Source organism: Centruroides vittatus, unplaced genomic scaffold (assembly GCF_030686945.1).
Source record: "Centruroides vittatus isolate TY-2023 unplaced genomic scaffold, ASM3068694v2 contig_221, whole genome shotgun sequence".
Lineage (NCBI taxonomy): Eukaryota > Metazoa > Arthropoda > Arachnida > Scorpiones > Buthidae > Centruroides > Centruroides vittatus.
The window spans coordinates 2,775,129-2,794,756 of record NW_027121377.1 but is presented as its reverse complement, the minus strand read 5'-3'; the positions used below and the strand labels follow the sequence as shown (position 1 = coordinate 2,794,756).

Here is a 19,628-nt window from a genome sequence, read left to right as displayed (position 1 = left end):
ATATAAGTGCAATTAGCCTGATTAAAGCAATAAATATTATAATAGGAAATATCCTTTTGCACCCTTTGAAAAGTCGCAGCAGACACCTACAATGGAGTCGATGAAAAATCTTGCACATGGAATGTCAGAGGACTCGTTTCATTTGCTCCTACAACACAAATAATTATATTGTCATTTTAGAAAATGATAGATTGGTTTTAAAAACAATTCACAAAAACATGTTTATTTCAAAAAGTTTTACATGTAAAATGTATACAGGAAATGGTGATGATGATTAATAACAAATGAACGATCTGGGATTCTTAAAGTCTTTCGTGGCACTCCGAAACAATTTTGAAAATTCTGTCATTCCGTTCAGGTTCTTCCTAGATGCTGGAATTAAACAATAGATCGATTTGCATCTCCCGCAATTCTATCAACAAACTAAAGGAAAAACAAAAAACAAATTAATGTCTAAATGATTTTAAATAATTATTTTGGTAAATTTCTTTAATCAAAATAAAATTGAAACAACTTACTCTGCTTATCAGTGGTAAATTAAGAACCATTCCTAGAACTGGTATTCTTCTTATAAAATTGATTACAACTGGAAAGAATCCACTAGGAAGATAAAAAAACTAGTTTTATAACACAACTGTAGCTGTGTACATAAAAAATAATTATAAATATAAAAATAAAGAATAATAGCAAATTAGGACTTTTCTCCTAATTCTTTCTGCCCTGTGGGCACTAAGAGGCCTTTTATTTTTTATCAAGCCCATTATGTGTTTGGCCAGGTCCACAATGGGATGAGTGAGAGACGGGGCCAACATATCTGGATAGATCATCTGGATCCAATCCTGGGACTTCTAAAGCAGTGGCTGCCACCTTAATTGCTCAGCTATCGGGCTAACAAATATATCAAAGTCAAAGCAAGACTATAAACAGGATAACAAAGATTTATAGTGTTGCAAAAAATGAGTGATCATGCATTATTCATAACGGCATCCTCCACCTGTTTCCTAAAAAAACTGATGATGTCCAATTCCACTCTGAGAAGAAATGAATTATTGGGTATGTCTACAGGATGTATTGTTCTACTGATGAAGATTTGATTCCTTGATCTACTGTTAAAACAAATGCTTGATGCACGCAAAACATTTTTATGTTCAGACAACGAACACATGATCAGATAACAAACACCTCACAGAACAAACACAAGAAGAAGCAATGTAAAATAATGAATACCAATTGGTCTTCCCTTGACTTCAGACAACAATTCAAAACTTTTCGGAATGCGGGAGACGTCAACATCGATGCTCAACCTGGTATATACTGATTGGATAGTATTCCTCCAAACTTTGAAACTCTCCTTTGTAATTCTAGCCTTTTATTTTTCTCACAGAAGCAATTCTTTTATAGTATTCGCGAGACTGTCAGATGGGCACTCGTTAAGTTTTGTGTCTGTTTTTATTTTCGAAAGGTGAGAATATAATAGCAAAGATAGAGAGTGGGCAGAAGATGTCTGATGTTGCTGGGCAGTATGGCTTGAACAGGTCTACAGTAGGCTGCAGCTCAATCTTATCTAAGAAAGATATTGTATTATCAAGAAGATTCAGGCAGCTTAAGGAGTAACAAAAATCACATCTGAGAAATAAAGAACATTGAAGAGCTCATAATGGAACCTGAAACTGATCTGATAACAGAAGAATGCCAAGAAACTCGACGAGCTATGTTTTCTTCTGAAAAAGAGAATTAATGCCAATAACTACTATTAAATATCTTTTGAAGAAGTGGAAAGATGTCAAGACAACAGACTTAGAATGGCATCTAAACTAGGTTGAAGTTAATCACGCTTAGCAATCTCTACAATTACAATGATATTAATTACGTCTGAAAAATCCTGAAAAAGAGAGAAACACAATCAACATCTTTAACACCAACAAATGGAATAAACATGACTAATAAAAATGCAAGACTGTGTACACATGTATTTTTATTATTACATATAAATAAACGTAGGAAGAAAGTATATATTTTTTATTTTTTGAGGTCTCCATAACGAATTAATCAAATTCCCATAAAAACCTATGATAAATTGATAATCAGATAGCGAACAGTCTTGGAACGGATTATGTTCGTTAACCGATCACCCACTGTATAAGAGCTTCTTGTCTGAATGAATGCTGATGAATGAATCTCAAATACTGTAGAAATAAGTCTCTAATATCTCTACTATACAGTGTTTGAGATTCATTTATGTTCCATTTTATGCTTTAGGTTATCTGAAAATGAAGTGTAACACAATGTAATTCCAAACAGGAACACTAACCACACAAGAAAATAGATGCAAAACATTTGGTTATTAAAATAAATACAAATTTTTACAAAGACTGTTGATGGTAGAAGTCATAAATATATTTTTAGCTTTACAGTCACTAACACATTTTTCTAAATGCAAATAATACTACAGTCTAACAATAATTTTATGTAATGTTATTAACTAATTTGTACTATTTAAATTTTCACTTCCATCAAGATTTCATCATGATCATAATATACAATATAGTTCTAATTACCTGAAGTAATGCAGACTGAGGATAATTTGTGTAATCTAAAACTTGGATAACAAAAAATATTTGGTTAAATAAGAATGTAAAATCTTCATTAATTGGAATTCTACCACAAATTATTATTGTCGAGAGCTGAATAGCACAAATCTAAAATGTATTTATTATCTACAACCTTGGAAGAAAAAAAAAAAAATTTAGGTTTGTTGTATGTAGGTCCTCATGTAAATATGTAACATTCTTCGGTTCAAAATACTGTATTTCCTGCAATGCCAAGACTGATTTCTACCATGATTTGAGTGGGAAACGAAGAAGTGTATACAGATGGGGACAGCAGCCATTTCCCCACAGAACCTAATTCGGCATCAAATGGCACTCCAAGAATCAATGCTAAATTAAATGTAGTATTTTCTTATTAGAAAACACTACATTTGATCTGGCAGTAAATTTATTCACCCCTAAATTGTGAAATAAGTAAAATTTCTATTAACATGTTTTCAGTAGAATTACTGATATAAATTAATAATAGTAGTAATAAAATGCATTTTGTTTGTTACTGAACTGATGCCATTCCAAATATTATCAAATAAATAAAGAGTGTTTATTGTTGCAAATACAGTATTTTCTGCTCTCAGTATCTGATTAATACACATTTAAATATAACTGGAAACATTTGAAATAAATTACTTTGTTGGACTGCAATTTGAAAAAATTGTAGACCTATAAATTCCCACTGTCATCCGTCTGTCCTTCCTTAATTAATTTCGAGGACAAAGTTAGATAGATGAAAGCTGAGACTGGATATGGAAAACTTAGGGGCAGGAGGCTCCGATTAACTATATAAGAACTTCTAATGCAAACTAGAAGTCACATTATTTCAATTGAAAAATTTCCCCCCAAAAGAAGTTAGAGAGATGGCCAGCATGACTCTATTGCTCTATTTCTAACAGGAAAAGTATGATGTACAGGAGCAAAACACTTAATTTGAGGTGGAGAGCATATATTTTAAATTAAATAAATTAAAATGTGAGTAAAAATTGTAGCTCAGCATTGTGCAGTTTGAAAACAATGATTTTGCATTACCTTGCCACCCACAGCAAGACACTAAGAAATATATCACCAAATATTTTGACATTTCTATTCTGTTGACTGTTCAAAATAACAGTGTAAAAGTCATTAACTACTAATCAAACAGAATTATTGAGTGTGTACAGGCACGATGAAGTGACGTTTATTTTTTCAACACTAGGCTAGTTGAATCTTTATTTAGTTAGAACGTGTTTTTCTACATCGACGTTTCGGGCTTCAGCCCCTCATCAGCTAACTAAACATATATAAAAAATATATTTTCTACATGGCATAAATAAAAATCAAAAAACTAAAAACTCACATAAATTCTTTGTAGACCATACCTTGCTTTTGCATGGGTACTATACACACAGCAGAAATCGGACGACACTTAGGCTTTACATTTTCAATATCAATTTTTTCTCGCAACTTTAACTCCATAAAAACCAAACCGTTTTTTCATTTTATTACATAAATAAGATAACTTCTGTAGAAATTAAAAAATTAAAAACCAAAATTTACAAATTCCAAAGGTCGTTTTTACTACCTCATCGACCAATCCGACAATTTGCATATAGCACTGTGTGCCGTAAGTTGCACCTATTAACAAATTAATTAGCCAACATTTAGAAACCCTTAAGGGAATTACAAAGATTTTTAATTTACAATTTTTTATATTACAATAAATCACTATTTGGCTTAACGTTTACACTGTATATTTTTCTCTTTATCTAATTTACATAACATTAATACGGAACATTATTTCATTAAATAATTCTGTCTTTACCATTCGATTATCGCAAATTATAATAATTTAGTACATTTCTTCATATTATTTTCATTATATTATTTTTAACCAATTATTATGAATTTTAACGCTTAAGTTTTTATTTATACAACCTTGGTTTTTGTTTCGTAGTATTTCAACGCTTTCTTTAAATTTTCTATCATAAATCCTTTTCTCTTTATGTAAAATCTGTATATTTGATTGATTTATATTACAATTATTGATTACACAATGATCATAAAAAGCTGAGTTCAAACGACTATATTTTAAATCGGATATGTGTTCTTTAACACGCGTTTTTAATGTTCTTTTGGTTTCGCCTATGTAAAAACTATTATTCTCACAAGTACAGGGTATTTTATAGACGACATTTTTAATTTCATTTTTATCTTAATATTGATTGAAAGATTAATAAAGAACTTAGAAAAAATAACATACAGCTTGCACCAAATTATAAAAATTTAATATCTAGATTAAATCAGAAACAACGTTCAACAAATAATATAGAAGATAAAAATGAAATTAAAAATGTCGTCTATAAAATACCCTGTACTTGTGAGAATAATAGTTTTTACATAGGCGAAACCAAAAGAACATTAAAAACGCGTGTTAAAGAACACATATCCGATTTAAAATATTGTCGTTTGAACTCAGCTTTTTATGATCATTGTGTAATCAATAATTGTAATATAAATCAATCAAATATACAGATTTTACATAAAGAGAAAAGGATTTATGATAGAAAATTTAAAGAAAGCGTTGAAATACTACGAAACAAAAACCAAGGTTGTATAAATAAAAACTTAAGCGTTAAAATTCATAATAATTGGTTAAAAATAATATAATGAAAATAATATGAAGAAATGTACTAAATTATTATAATTTGCGATAATCGAATGGTAAAGACAGAATTATTTAATGAAATAATGTTCCGTATTAATGTTATGTAAATTAGATAAAGAGAAAAATATACAGTGTAAACGTTAAGCCAAATAGTGATTTATTGTAATATAAAAAATTGTAAATTAAAAATCTTTGTAATTCCCTTAAGGGTTTCTAAATGTTGGCTAATTAATTTGTTAATAGGTGCAACTTACGGCACACAGTGCTATATGCAAATTGTCGGATTGGTCGATGAGGTAGTAAAAACGACCTTTTGGAATTTGTAAATTTTGGTTTTTAATTTTTTAATTTCTACAGAAGTTATCTTATTTATGTAATAAAATGAAAAAACGGTTTGGTTTTTATGGAGTTAAAGTTGCGAGAAAAAATTGATATTGAAAATGTAAAGCCTAAGTGTCGTCCGATTTCTGCTGTGTGTATAGTACCCATGCAAAAGCAAGGTATGGTCTACAAAGAATTTATGTGAGTTTTTAGTTTTTTGATTTTTATTTATGCCATGTAGAAAATATATTTTTTATATATGTTTAGTTAGCTGATGAGGGGCTGAAGCCCGAAACGTCGATGTAGAAAAACACGTTCTAACTAAATAAAGATTCAACTAGCCTAGTGTTGAAAAAATAAACGTCACTTCATCGTGCCTGTACACACTAATCAAACACAACACGGTTTCGACAAAATCAATCAGAATTATTGAACCGTTGCATTTGAAAGAGATAATTACTATTTAATGCTACCTTGTAGTCTTTATTGTTTTTAAATGTCATATAGATAATCTAGAATCCTACATTTTCTTATAAGGATTACTCAATTAAGAATCCAAATTTTCTGTATTAAATTTTATTTTTTACCAAACACAATACAAGAGAACCCAATTCAGAATGGATGAATTAAGACAATTTGCAGAAAGTTTCAAAACTTCATGAATAGAACAATTTTATTTACAATGCTTCCTCCAGGAACATAACCCCCGTCATAAATCAGACACTATTTGCATTACAACATCCATAAAATGATAATCATTCAATTATCCGCCAAATTAATTGGACAAAATTATGCTACAAATATTAATTAGAAATTACATGATCAGACCAATTAGAGGTGGACATTAGGCACCATCTCTTAACAAAAGTAGTAACTATAATTTAATTTTAAATTTAGAACAGTCTGGAAGAACAGAAATGGCCTAGAGTGGAAGTCAAACCTGCAAGCTCCACTTACTGTGTAGTGTGCTGACCAGTTACGCCATCCAGACCTCTGAGTAAGTCCTCCCTTCCAGACACATTTAAGTTTTAGATATAACCATCCAACAATTACCCACGGCACCACCTGGGGATTATATAATTTCTAATTAATATCTGTAGCATAATTTTGCCCAATTAATTTGGCCAACGGTTGGACAATTATTAATACATTGGGTTCTTAGAATGTTTATATCCATAAAATAGTGTTTCATAATACACAGAGAGGTAAAAAGTCAGTTCTTTTAAAGATTATTTTTGGAACAGTTCTGGTTTAGCTGGTCCTAATGAACTTTGATCAATCTTAAAAACAATCATGATAATATATATCTTTGTTAACTAACTTTTGAATCGCTCTGTATGATTTATATCAGTGGAATTAATATCACTCTCAACAAAGTAAATTAAACTAAGCTATAAAAAAGTCAATAATTTGAATAATGCTGAAATGTTTTTGAACTTTCCAATTCCACTTCCACACTATTCTAGACCAGTGGTTTCCAAACTACTAAAATCTATAAACCCTTCACAAATCAAAAAGTGTTCTTGGAGCCTCACACTATATAGTCAGATTATTCATGGTCTCATACAGTAGTTATAGAACCATGAATAATCAGCTTTTACCTAACACCAAGCCAAAAGTTTGTTTCAGTCTGCAAGTCAATTTCCTATTAGCTTGACATGATATAAATGACTAACGTGCACACATGGGCATCAATCCTTCAGGAATAGAAAGAAAATATCCACCCAGTATTTTTGTACCAGAAAATTGTTCCCCTTTAAAGATATTTAGACATTTTCACTTTATATTACACTACAAAAATTAGGAGTAGAAACAAATATACTGTCACAACAAGTACATCTTATTTTTTGTATTCACTCAAATCCAAACTATGTAAAATTTTTCTTACTTATTGTCATTGGCCCGACTCCCTAAAATATGAGGTAGGATTTGAAAATTCAGGGACTTGTCGTATAGTTCCGTGTCTCTAAGAGTTTAAAACCACCATGAATGGACTCATGTAAACAACATAAAATGTCCAGATATGTGGAAAAATAGACAATATTACATTCTTCACGACGATGCACCTGCATGTCAATCCATATATAGTCACAGAATTTCTTGCCATAAATTGTACTGATGTGCTTCCACATCCCATCTATTCACTCAATTTAATTATCTTAAAGATTTGGTGCATCAGCATTTTAAACTATTCAAGGCAAGGAACTATGTGCCAAGTCCCAAATCATACTCTGTATTACAAACAAATTTTGATGTGTAAGCGCAAATGTAGATTTATGGAGGAAACTGAATGTGCATTATGACAAAAGCAACTTGTATATATACTAACTGTATTGATGATAATGTGTTTTTTAATGAAACTTTGGGTTATAACAACATGTTTTTAGAAAAATAAACTCATAATACTAGATACTTTCTTAATCTTCTGCAGACACCTGTTTGAGAAATGGTACATAAAAATCTTAGATACTTAACATATTAAATATTAAAATTTAAGTTTCAAATATGTTTGATTTCAATATCATTACTTGTATATCTTAGTCTGATTACTCTGTTTAAATTATTAACATAGAGTTGTCAGATTCCTATTTTTGATAAATATCAATCTATTAATTTGTTCATTTTGTCCAATAATCATATATTGATTAAAAAGTAAAATTGTACCTGAAAAGTAAAATAAATCCGTAAGTTTCAATAATCATCCCGACAATAGGCCAGCCAAAGAGTACAATAAATATTCCACCAAAGAAACATATGGAACCTTTGATTTTGTGCCGCTGAAAAAAGAATCGGAATGTCCTCTCGAGTCCGATGACAAATGCCAAACCAGCGAGAAACAGAATCTATTGCAAATAAAATAAAATATGGTTATGGAGAATATTTTAAAACAATTTTATATAATATAATAAATATATGAAATCACATTAAATTTATCAATTAAAATTATAATTGAGGATGTGTCTAGACAGGTAAACCATCATCATAGAGTTTTAGATGCCTATTTAGAGTTATGCAATTAGTAACATATGTGAGGGTACCACACAGTACAAATCCACTTGGAGAAACTATTCCCTTAACAACTTTGCACCACATAACATCCCAATGTAATCATCAAAAGCTGCAGCTTTGAGGGAATATGTACAAAAAATACGAGAAGGGTACAAGAATGGGATGAAAAGAAGCTGACCAGAATGGAGCACAGAAAGATGGTGACTTCTCGAAGAGAGAAGCCAGCTCAAATCAATAGTGACCTTCTAATGTATTTACTTTCTTCTTAAGGAATGAGTTTGCATCTAGAAAAAAGAATTTAACTTAGATATTTCTGGTAAATGAAGTTAAAATGAGATTTCCCCACATTTCAATCAGAACTGCACAGGCTTTTTCCAGTATAGTTCTGTTTTCATTTATGTTTTGTATGTATCATTATATTAAGCTGTAAAATATAATTTCTTGTCAATAATCTAACATTTGATAATGAGGATTAATCATTCTCATCTTCAAATGTTCTAAATCTAACTTTGTTCAACAACAGAAGTGTTTTTATAACAGCAAATGTAATTTCGATATTTAGAGTTTGTATTTATTATAACTCATTTTTGTTGCATCATTAAATTAGCAGAAACTATTTCTATACTTCAAACTGTCAGCTGCAGCAAACAAAGTATTAAAATCATATAGGCTTCTTCACTAATTTTAAACCAAAAGTCTGAGTCTAAAAATACAAATATGTATCACCTTCTACTTATTTTATTATCTATACAGGGTGCACAGTACATCCACTTAACTGACAGATGCACAGCTACAGTAATGAATGTGACGTATAGTTATGATAACGTGACCATGTGCTACGAGATGAGATTGCTTACAGTGTTTCAGAAGTAATATTTGAAACTTATCTCAAAAATGGTGCATGATGCAGAAAGAGAGTCAATTACAAAGTTGTACTGCATGTCCAATTCAGCAGAAAAGGACACCTTGCATACATGAATAGAGAGTGGGAAATGCTAATTTGCTGGTGTCCAATTCTCATAACAAAGCATGAGAAGTGAAACTGCACATTAGAAGTAGAGATGGAAATTATTCCAACGAGCAACAAGATCATCTCTTCAGAATACAAATGTGTATTTTGTATTCTCTCCCTATTTCTCATAATTTGCCGCTTTGACATAGTACTGATAGGAATTGAATACCAACAGATTAGAATTTCTCGTTTTCTATTCATGTATGCAGGGTTTCATTTTGTACCTAAGTGAACACACCGCCAAATTTTTAATTGACATTTTCTCCACATCAGGTATCATTTCTGAGATAGGAGCACTAAATTCCAAATTTTACCACTAGGGATATTGCAAGTAGTCTCACCTTTTAGTGCATCGTCACTTTCCTATAACTATACATCACAGTTCGTAACTAGTTGTCTGCATTCATCAACTACATGGATGTATAAGCACTTTACTATGCACTCTGTATAATAGTGTTTGTATTTTATACCTCGGTATATCTAGACATAATACAGAATGGACATTCTGCTATAATTTGTTATTATTATTTGAAGTAACTTCACAAACATTTAATAATTCAAAAAAACCATTTGATGTCAATAAACTAAAATCTTGTCCTCTAAGATTTAATATTTAATAAAGGTGATTGATGTTTTGCTATATTTAATTGGCTCTGTTATAAGCAACAAACTACTCCAATTGACTACTGAAATAACCTGATTTCATAACAAAAGCTGATAATGAGTGACTTTACTTATAACATTACAAAGCATTTTATGCTGTCTATAAATTTATGATAAAGCATTTTACAACAGGAAATGCTAATGCACAAACTCTAAATATATTAATCTTTTCACATTGTGCTGATCTACAAATAATTAATTTTTAATATTTGGTTTGTTATTTGATAATTAGTCAATCCAATCCAGACATTAAGTTATGGCAGATAACAAGAAAATTCAGACCTGTATAGGCTGAACACTACTGCATAACCATCTTATCTACCTTCCAGTATATATAGCAAGGCTGGTCAAAACCTTGTCACAAAAGGAACCATATATTGCCCATCAGAAATAGGAGAGCCACATTATCTTTTAAAACTATATTTTATATAACGGATATGTATTCCTGTACATTTAATTATTGTAATTAAATATAAGGGAGCTGCAGCACAGGTCTAGAAGCAAGGCCATCGTTATTCAAGGCCTGCTTGTAACCCCTGTTAAAGAATCATGACATCAGACTACTGGTCATTTATAGTTTACTGGATGTGGTATTGGATATATCAAAGTTTGTCTTTCTGGTACATTTTATAAGTTTATCAAATTGGATATTATTTAGATATTTATATTCATATCATAGGTATTATCAATATTATGATATCAATATTCATTTATATCAAATGTAAGACATTTTTTTGATTATTAATTATATAAAAATAAGAAAATTAGGGGTATTTTAAGTACATAACTAATTATTATGTAGACCATTTTTCAATATTTTCAAATTAGGCCTAATTCATAAATACTTTAAAAGGAAAGACATTTTAGTTATACATTATATTTTTTTGTGGATATAAAGTCAGTTTGATTTATATATTGGATATTATAAATAATAGTAAGATTTTCTTGTTGGTAATTCAATATAAGACTTTGACAATTGGTACAATCCCTGATTTATACAAGTTATCTAAGTTGCCCCATTCATTAAAATATTAATAATTTCTTATAATTCCAAGGGAAATGAATAAACTAGTTTAATTAGGATAAAATTGGGAAAATATTATATAACAGAAGTTAATATATTGGTTTGTCTATAATAGATATGGGTAAGAATATGTTACTAATTATTTTATATTATACTTAAAAAGAATTTAAATATATGTATTTACTTACTAGATGCCTCAAAGATGCTGTGTGACAGGCTGTAAAAGCAATTACTCATCTACAGAGTACATAACAGTTTTCTCTTTCCCCAAAAGTCCAGAAATGATTAGTAAGTGGATTAAAGCTATACCACATAATGGCTTTTCTCCTTCTAAAAACAGTGTTGTGTGTATTAAACACTTTTATGATAAATTTATCATCAAAGAAGATAAAGTAAAAAGAGATGATGGGTCATGGTTAATGGTTCCTAGATTAAGACCACAACTAACTGAAGATGCCTATCCTTCTATATTTCCAAATTGTCCAGCTTACTTTTCACATAAGCCTCCTGCCAAAAGAAAAGAATTATTTGAATGTGATAATCAACAGTTTCGTGAATGGTGCCAAAAAGATATCATTAAATCATTTGCAGACTTGAAAGATGGTATTTCCAATCATGTTGCAAATTCTTGGTTGCATTTATTTGATATAGAATATGCTTTATTATATAAAATTGCAATGTCAGATATTCCACAAGTAACCCATACTGTTAAACTGTTTCAAAATTTTGATATATGCATATACAGTAGAGTGGTTAATCGAAACCCCGGTAATCAAAACGATTTTCAGTCGGACTGTGTCGTGCTGAATCGAATGTTTTTGATACTAGATTTACTTCTAAAGTATAATTTTCATGTTTTTATATTTTTCAATATATTTATTTTGTTTGTACAAAATGAAGAAATAATTTTTAATGATACGATAACCTCGATTATTATTATAAAAATTTTCGTTAGGCTTAAAATCGATGAAAATTCAACACGAAGCGACACACAACGGAGAAAAATTTGAACATCGGACAGGTTAATATATTTTTTCGTACATAATCGGTAATTGGAACAAATCACTAATCTGAACAACCCCAGTCCCCAATTGATTCTGATTAACGACTCTCTACTGTATGTTAAAAGATTAAAACTTTATAGGGTTGTTAGGATCAGAAAAAAAGTGTGATTGACGGACTAAATTTGAGGCATTATTGACTCATTTACAAGGATACAACAAAACAGAAGTAAAAATGAAAGATAAACTGCTTTAAAACATACAACTTATGCTATGATTCATCTTATTAAATACTTGAAAAATTTTCATTGAAGTTTGTACTTTTGGGAAAGTTCCAAACAGATAATCTTGAAGCTAGATTTGGACAATATAGCCAAATGTGTGGTGGTAGTTATCATGTTAGTGTTGTGCAGGATTTAGAATGTGAAAAAAAATTAAAAATTTTAAGTTTACTGAAATTGAAATCTGAGAGAATAGGGAATTTCCATATTAAAGATTTGATGTCAGCTCAAGTAGAAAATCGTATACAACATTCCTTTAAATCATGGATGGATATTTCTTTCAAATGTTTTGATGATGTTCCCATTGAATGTGAAATGATAACAGTTCCTTTGCCTACCATTAAAATTTTACTTTTTATTGCTGGTTATGATGTTTGTAAATTATTACAGAAGATTTCATGTGAAAAGTGTAAATCAGTAATATCCTGTTTAGATAAAAAATTTTAGAATTTGACATTTTACACCCTGAACTTATAAGCTATGTTAAGGAAATTGATAGAGGAGGTCTTTCATATCCATCTGATTTATTTCTCTCTCTAACTGTTGAATTATATAAGCTTTTTCAATGTTTATTACAAGCTATGTATGAAGATCAATTTCTACAGTGCAAAAAACAGAAGAATTAATTATTAAGCTTTCATTTGAAAGAATTGAACTAATTGATTTAGTATCTGTCAGTGTTCCATGTATCTGTGGAACAATGCCATATTTTCTTTTGAAAACTTTTAAAATATAATTTCATATATGTTTTTAATTAATTATTGTCAAGCAAGAACATCAGCTTTGAAAGATATGCCAGGAAAAAAAGGAAATTACAAACTTACAATAAATCTGTAAATTAATTACTTTAAATACTTTACCTACACATTTACACTCACTTGCACTTATTTTCATAATAGTAATAAATATTTATATATTAAGTTAGATTTCTCTGTTTTATTTTATATATAAGTTTTTGTAAATACATTTAGAGAAGTAATACGTAACAATAAATATAGATTTTTAAAATGAATTACTATTTTTTGTAAGATAAAAATTAATAATTGCAAGACTTTTGATATATTTATTTGTTCAAAAAGTTGATATAATAAATTTAAAAGTTAATCGTGCAGTGTTGTTCTTTATGAAACTTTTTCACTTAAAAATTATTTAATACATTTATAATATTTAAATATTACGTCAATAAATTAATTTTTAAAATAATTTGTTTGATGAAAAATATTCGATTTAACATAAATGATCAGCAATGCTTTGATGATTGGCTAAGGAAATGACCAGTACTGTGACGTCATAAAACTTACAAGCAGGCCTTGAATAATGATGGCCTCACTAGAAGCCACAGTTTGGATATAGTTTAATCTTATGTTTGGTAAATATTTTGCAGATATCATTTAAATGCAAAACATAAAATTCCAGTCCAGTTTTATTACCTAAGCATTTACATTTGCTAATATAACTGTTATTCCATAGAAATTCTTGATGCTACATCCAATTATTATAGCATAATTATTAAAATAGAGTTGTGTTGATTTTTTGGTTTTGCACAAGTGCACTAATCACACATATGTTAATAAGCTGAGAAATAAAGACAAACATAAAACTGAACATCTGTGATGAGATCAGCATGATATCAAAAGACCAATCACAATCAATTGAATGTGTCATCAGATGTAATGGTTTGACAGTTTGTTTAGGGAAATAAAAAATAATGACAACTTTCAGGCTTCAGGAGACTGATGACTGTGGCCTCTCGTGACTTTACCCTAGAAGAATAAGGAGAGAGATAAAAGACTTGAAGTTAAGTGGTCAAGACTAAGTATGATAAATATTCAAGCCAAACATTATAATTGAAATTAAGTCTACTGGAAATTGGAAAAGAAACAATTGTCTCCCAAACAGAATAAACATTTTCGACATTTAAGTGAAGGTTAAAAAAAGTATAAAAGGAAAGGTCAGGTCCTAATAGGACATATTCAGAACACAAATAAAAGGTGACTCTTTTGATAAACTTTTTCTTCAATTTTATTTAATACTTCATAAAGTCTATGTAAATTTCATTTTGTTTGATGTTTTGCAAAGAAAGAATTACTTGGTCAACATTAAAAATGGGTGTACTATAGATTACTCCCTATGGAATTTCAGGACTTTGATTATATATTTGAACTCAGGGGACCGAGACGAGTTCAACGGTACCCTATTTTTGGACCGGAGATGAAAAATAAAAAAGTTATCACACTTTTTAAGTTACCAAACTTTTTTAATGCTCTCATGTAGACGGCACTGTAGTTGCTAGTATTGCCATCTTGTGGTAAAGTCTGCAAACCGTGACGTCGGACTACGGTCATCTCCCGGAGTGTTAAACACGCGATACGAGAGCGGAGAGAGCGACGCGACTTCCGATCATCACGTGATTGCCATTTTGGTTAAGGTTACTTATGGCAGCAAACATGGCGGCCCGACTGACCTCTCGTATGGGAGCCACCACGCCGCCATGTGCTAAACTAGTGATCGATTCACGGTAGTTATTGAACAAAGTAAAAAAAGGGGGAAAACGTCTACTAAAGGCAATTTTAACGGCAAGCACGTGACTCCTGATTGCGATAGTGAGGCCGACTTAGCGGAGAGCGACGCCACTCCCTATCATCGCGCGATCGCCGGAAAAAAGTATGATAATTTTTTTATTTTTCGTCTCCGGTCCAAAAGTAGAGTATTGTTGAACTTGTCTCGGTCCCTGAGTTCAGATATATACCCAAATACACGAAATTCCATAGGGAGTAATCTATAGTATACCCTTAAAAATATATAACAAGAAAGATAATTTTAAATGTTCTTACATTTCCAATTGCTAACAGTCCTTTATCAAACAAAAACAATACTCCTAAAAATAAAAATGCCACTCCAAATCCTGCCAGACCGACTCCAATTTCTGAAATGAAAAAATATTCAAATTATTTATATTTATAAAATATCTTAATTTAGTAACAATTTAATTAAATGAATATATATCAGGTCTCATCATTCAATTCAAACCACCCTAACTGAGCCTGGCTGAATCCTGGCAATTTTCTAAATCATTGTGGACTTCTAAAAACGTATATTAAACATGGACTAGCATTTATGTTCAACATCACCAACAGTTGCATCATCTTTAGAAGCCAAAGCTAAGACTAAATCTAAGTAAAATATATATCACAATACAGAAGGATGCTGACAACCGTACTACAGTCATTCCAAACCTATGTAATATGCAATGCCATTTGACAATAAGTCTATTGGTTGAGGAAATTTTAACTGCAGTCTCATAATTCTATCCAGATTAAGAGATGCCAGAAAACTGAAACTAAATTTGTAGTAAAAATGTGCATTATCAACATATATTTTTGTTGAATCAATATTTTTGACAATATAATTATACTGTTTGGTATCTCTGCATCCTCCTGAAAGAATTTCTTCCATTTCACCAAGGAATGAATGTCAAATTGACATCCAATTAGAAAAATAACCAACAATATTGAAGAACCATTAAAAAATATTGATTACACAATGGATTGTCTCATGTTTTTCTTATTAAATACAGTCTATCGACTCCATAATAATCAATAAAACCAAAATATGGACATGAAAACAACTTCTACATACCATGTAATAACTTGTTTTGATCATATGTATTTATCAACTTTAAGAGTTCAGCTATGCATAATCTTACACCTGTATTCATCAGATCTGAATCAACATTATTTCTTTTTACATGTTTCTTGGTGGGTATTGTGTATGAAAATAATCCATACACAGTCAAAAATCTGTGACATAAAATTTTGGGATGAAAGAGCAACATCCACAAGAGAAACTAGTTTGTGGTAAAGTTACATTATTTTCAAATTATTCTAAATGCAATTATGTATATATTGAAAATCTTTTTATGTAATTGTGATCTACCAAGCTTTGCTGGACACATCAAATAATCTCAGTTCTGATAGTTTCAAAATTAAATCTGACTAAAACAAACATTTTTTCTTAAAGTTTTATTACTTTCATAATAGAAGATTCAATATATCATTTTTGGTATACAGATATTAATGTGTACAGGAATACCTCAATGCAGTTAATGAAATCCAAAAAGTTATGGCACTAATTGAATCTGCACTAATTATCATTAAAGAAATGTTTATTTTCAAAATGTCTTCTCTACAAAATTAATTTGCTTTAAATACATCCTTTCTTCTCATCCTTAGTTTCAAATCATTCTTTGTTCAAACTAATTTCCTCAATTATTCTGTAATTGTTTAACAAAATCAGTTTTGTCAATTGTTTTCAAGCTCTCTTGAGAGATAATTCCGTGTTTGATCTTTTTGTCTTTTCTTTTCGAAGACACAATGTAGTGACGTAAACTTAAACACTGGGCAAATTTTTCATCCTTTTTATATCGGTTGGAGAGCACTCTCCAACCGAATAAAAAGGATGAAAAATTCGCCCAGTGTTTAAGTTTACGTCACTACATTGTGTCTTCGAAAGAAAAGAAAAGAAAGAAAATCAGTTTTGTCAATTGTTTTCAAGCTTCTCTTCTATAAGATAATCTCCCCTCTGCTTCTGATCTTAATTTGAATCTTGCTTTTCCTTCTCAGTCTGGATTCACTTTATTTCCATTTAATCTTTCTTGTCTTAGCACTTCATCTTTGAGTTACGAAAAAGTATAGCATCAACAGATATGTCTTTATTAAAATCTGTTAATATTTTTATCATTCAATAACTTTAAATAACACCATATTAACAAATTTTGATAAAGACATATTGAAAAAAATAAAGATAAAATAAATTCAAACTGAGAAAGGAAGAAAAGAGAGAAATGAGATCCAAACAGAACCAACTTGAAAGGTGATTGCCTCAAGCAACATAAACAGTCAAAAATCTTCAAAAGGAGACAGAAATAATTAGCAAAATATGATAAAGTTCCATGTAAAGTATGTGCTTTACAATTGTTTATAAGTGCTAAAAGAATGCCAGTGCTAAAAGTGCAACCATTCTCTATTGGCAACCATTCTGGAAGTATGGGCAGCCAAATAGTAGTAATGCAGCTCCGAACAAGACAGTTGAGACCTTATCAGATCCGTAGATCGAGCCCACGGGAGTAAAAATTCAAAGGATGCGACAATCAACATGTGACCCTTTATGAGATACAGCCTCCCAAAGTCAACCTATCTGAAATTTTGAAGACCCCAAAAAAGATGATAAAATTTAATAGTGGAAAAAAATCTGGAATTATTTGTCAAAACAATGCTAAAACTCAACTGTTTTCCACTTCAGTATGGATGGCTAAAAGCTAGTAAAAGACAATAAACACCATCGCACAGACTACTTCCAGGATGCAATCGAAGTCACGCCACACACTCCATTATGCTTATCGTGTATTTAATGAGACCGATTCTGGGCACTATATCACACTGAGGGCCACACCCAATCATTTTCTTTGATATTTTTACTCCCACAGGCAAGGTCTTGACCGTCTCATTCGGAGCCACACACATACCTACAAAAGACTGTTTGGCCTCGGTTGCAAGTTTCTATTGTGCCAAACTGAATCCAAGCCAAGAACAGCCAAAGCGAGAGACGGCATTTCATCCATCGCTTTCTTTTCTGCTTCAGCTCTCCATTCTACAGAAGGATAGTCAAGGCAGAATGTACACAGGATTTTAACAGAACACATTAACAAACAGTATTTATCAAATTTTATTTAATGGAGATTATTCATGTATTGTTGTATAGCCCAATTTAACGAAATTACCCCGCAACTTACCTACAAATACGTCTATAACATTGGGAAATGTTTACAAAGGGCAGTTCTCACATAAAATATGATTTCTGATCACTTTAATTGCCTTTTTCTCTTTATAATTCACTGTAAACTATGATTAATAGACAACATTTTAAATAAATAAGCAATAAAATGATTAAATATTCGATACTGCAAAGGGTTAAAGCCTGTATTTCATTAACACATTCCAATAAAAAAAAAAAACGTGAATAAAAATAAATGGTAGAATATGCTTAAAACCATTTTATAACCGTAAAAAAACTAATAAAATAAGCAAAAATTCCGTAGAAATATCGTAGTTACAATTTAACTCACTCTGAAAGTCTGTTATTTCGAACATCTTGATAAATATTCAATTAAATTAATTAATTTAAACGACCAACACGTCATCTACCACGCTTCCATATTGGTATTACTACCACGCCCCCTTCAACTTTGATAACCGAAAAACAAATAATTATTGAAAAAAATCTAAATAATAAATTTCATTACATTATGTATTAAATTTGTAAATTAAAGCAGAGTATTAATATATTATAATAAAATAATTCAGTTTTTAACAAATTAAAAAGTAAAAAATTAAATTTAATTTGCCGAGTATCTTCTCGATAGAATCGACTAGAACGGAAGAAGATAAACGACACGCAATGGGGCAACGGGCCTTGAATGTTGGATAAGAGTAACAAATAAAATAAAGTTTATCGACTCGAACTAAATACACAAACCACCGCTCGATACATCGGATATTGTACAAACATTTAAAAATACAGCGGCCCTAGGTCCACGAGATGCAGGCGCCCTCCATACTAATAGTGTCACTTTTGTACCAAACGATTCTATTTTATAATTCTGCAGTAATTGTATTATTAAATATCAAAAGAGAGCAAAGGGCGTTGCTATTGAAAACCTGTCATTAGGACTCTCATTCTATTTGACCCGTTCATACCACTAGATGGCGGGCGTTCTTTGGTTTTTTAATATTTTTTGTGGAGAGTTGGCAACTTTAAAAAATAAGAAGGAAAAAAAAACATGATGGAATGCTCTTCTACGGAAGGTTTGTTAATGCGAACCGAATTAGTGTAAAAATGTGATTCTATGTTTATGTGAATAAAATCTTAAGAATAACCGAGCTGATTTTCCTTGGTTGGAGATACGACAGGGAACCTCGCGTACGAACAAGAAGTGTCAGGTAAGGGTTTCGGAAAATAATCAATCGTTCCACGAGGACAGGACAGGCCTGACCAGGGCCGGATTTAAATAA

At 30.6% G+C, this 19,628-nt stretch overlaps 1 protein-coding gene and 1 long non-coding RNA gene across 2 annotated transcripts in view; one reads left to right on the top strand and one right to left on the bottom strand.

Annotated features, from left to right (window-relative positions):
- Positions 1 to 19,628, top strand: part of LOC136970888 (uncharacterized) — a 169,326-nt gene that overhangs the window by 29,411 nt on the left and 120,287 nt on the right. The gene's annotated exons all lie outside the window — the stretch shown is intronic.
- LOC136970924 (vesicle transport protein GOT1B) lies at positions 196 to 18,807 on the bottom strand. The gene is made up of 5 exons (XM_067265422.1): positions 18,683 to 18,807; positions 15,393 to 15,484; positions 8,233 to 8,411; positions 519 to 600; positions 196 to 423 (listed from the first exon to the last, which is right to left on the bottom strand). Exons 1-5 carry the CDS (start codon positions 18,705 to 18,707, stop codon positions 379 to 381), a joined length of 423 nt encoding a protein of 140 aa, XP_067121523.1. The 5' UTR covers positions 18,708 to 18,807; the 3' UTR covers positions 196 to 378.

Bases quoted from the DNA above. Each gene is read 5' to 3' on its own strand.
- LOC136970924 (XM_067265422.1), bottom strand. From the start codon at position 18,707: ATGTTCGAAATAACAGACTTTCAGA. The intron at 15,485-18,682 runs GTGAGTTAAATT...TTTTCATTTCAG, and splicing joins CGAAATAACAGACTTTCAGA to AAATTGGAGTCGGTCTGGCA. The intron at 424-518 runs GTAAGTTGTTTC...TTTTTCCTTTAG, and splicing joins ATTTACCACTGATAAGCAGA to TTTGTTGATAGAATTGCGGG.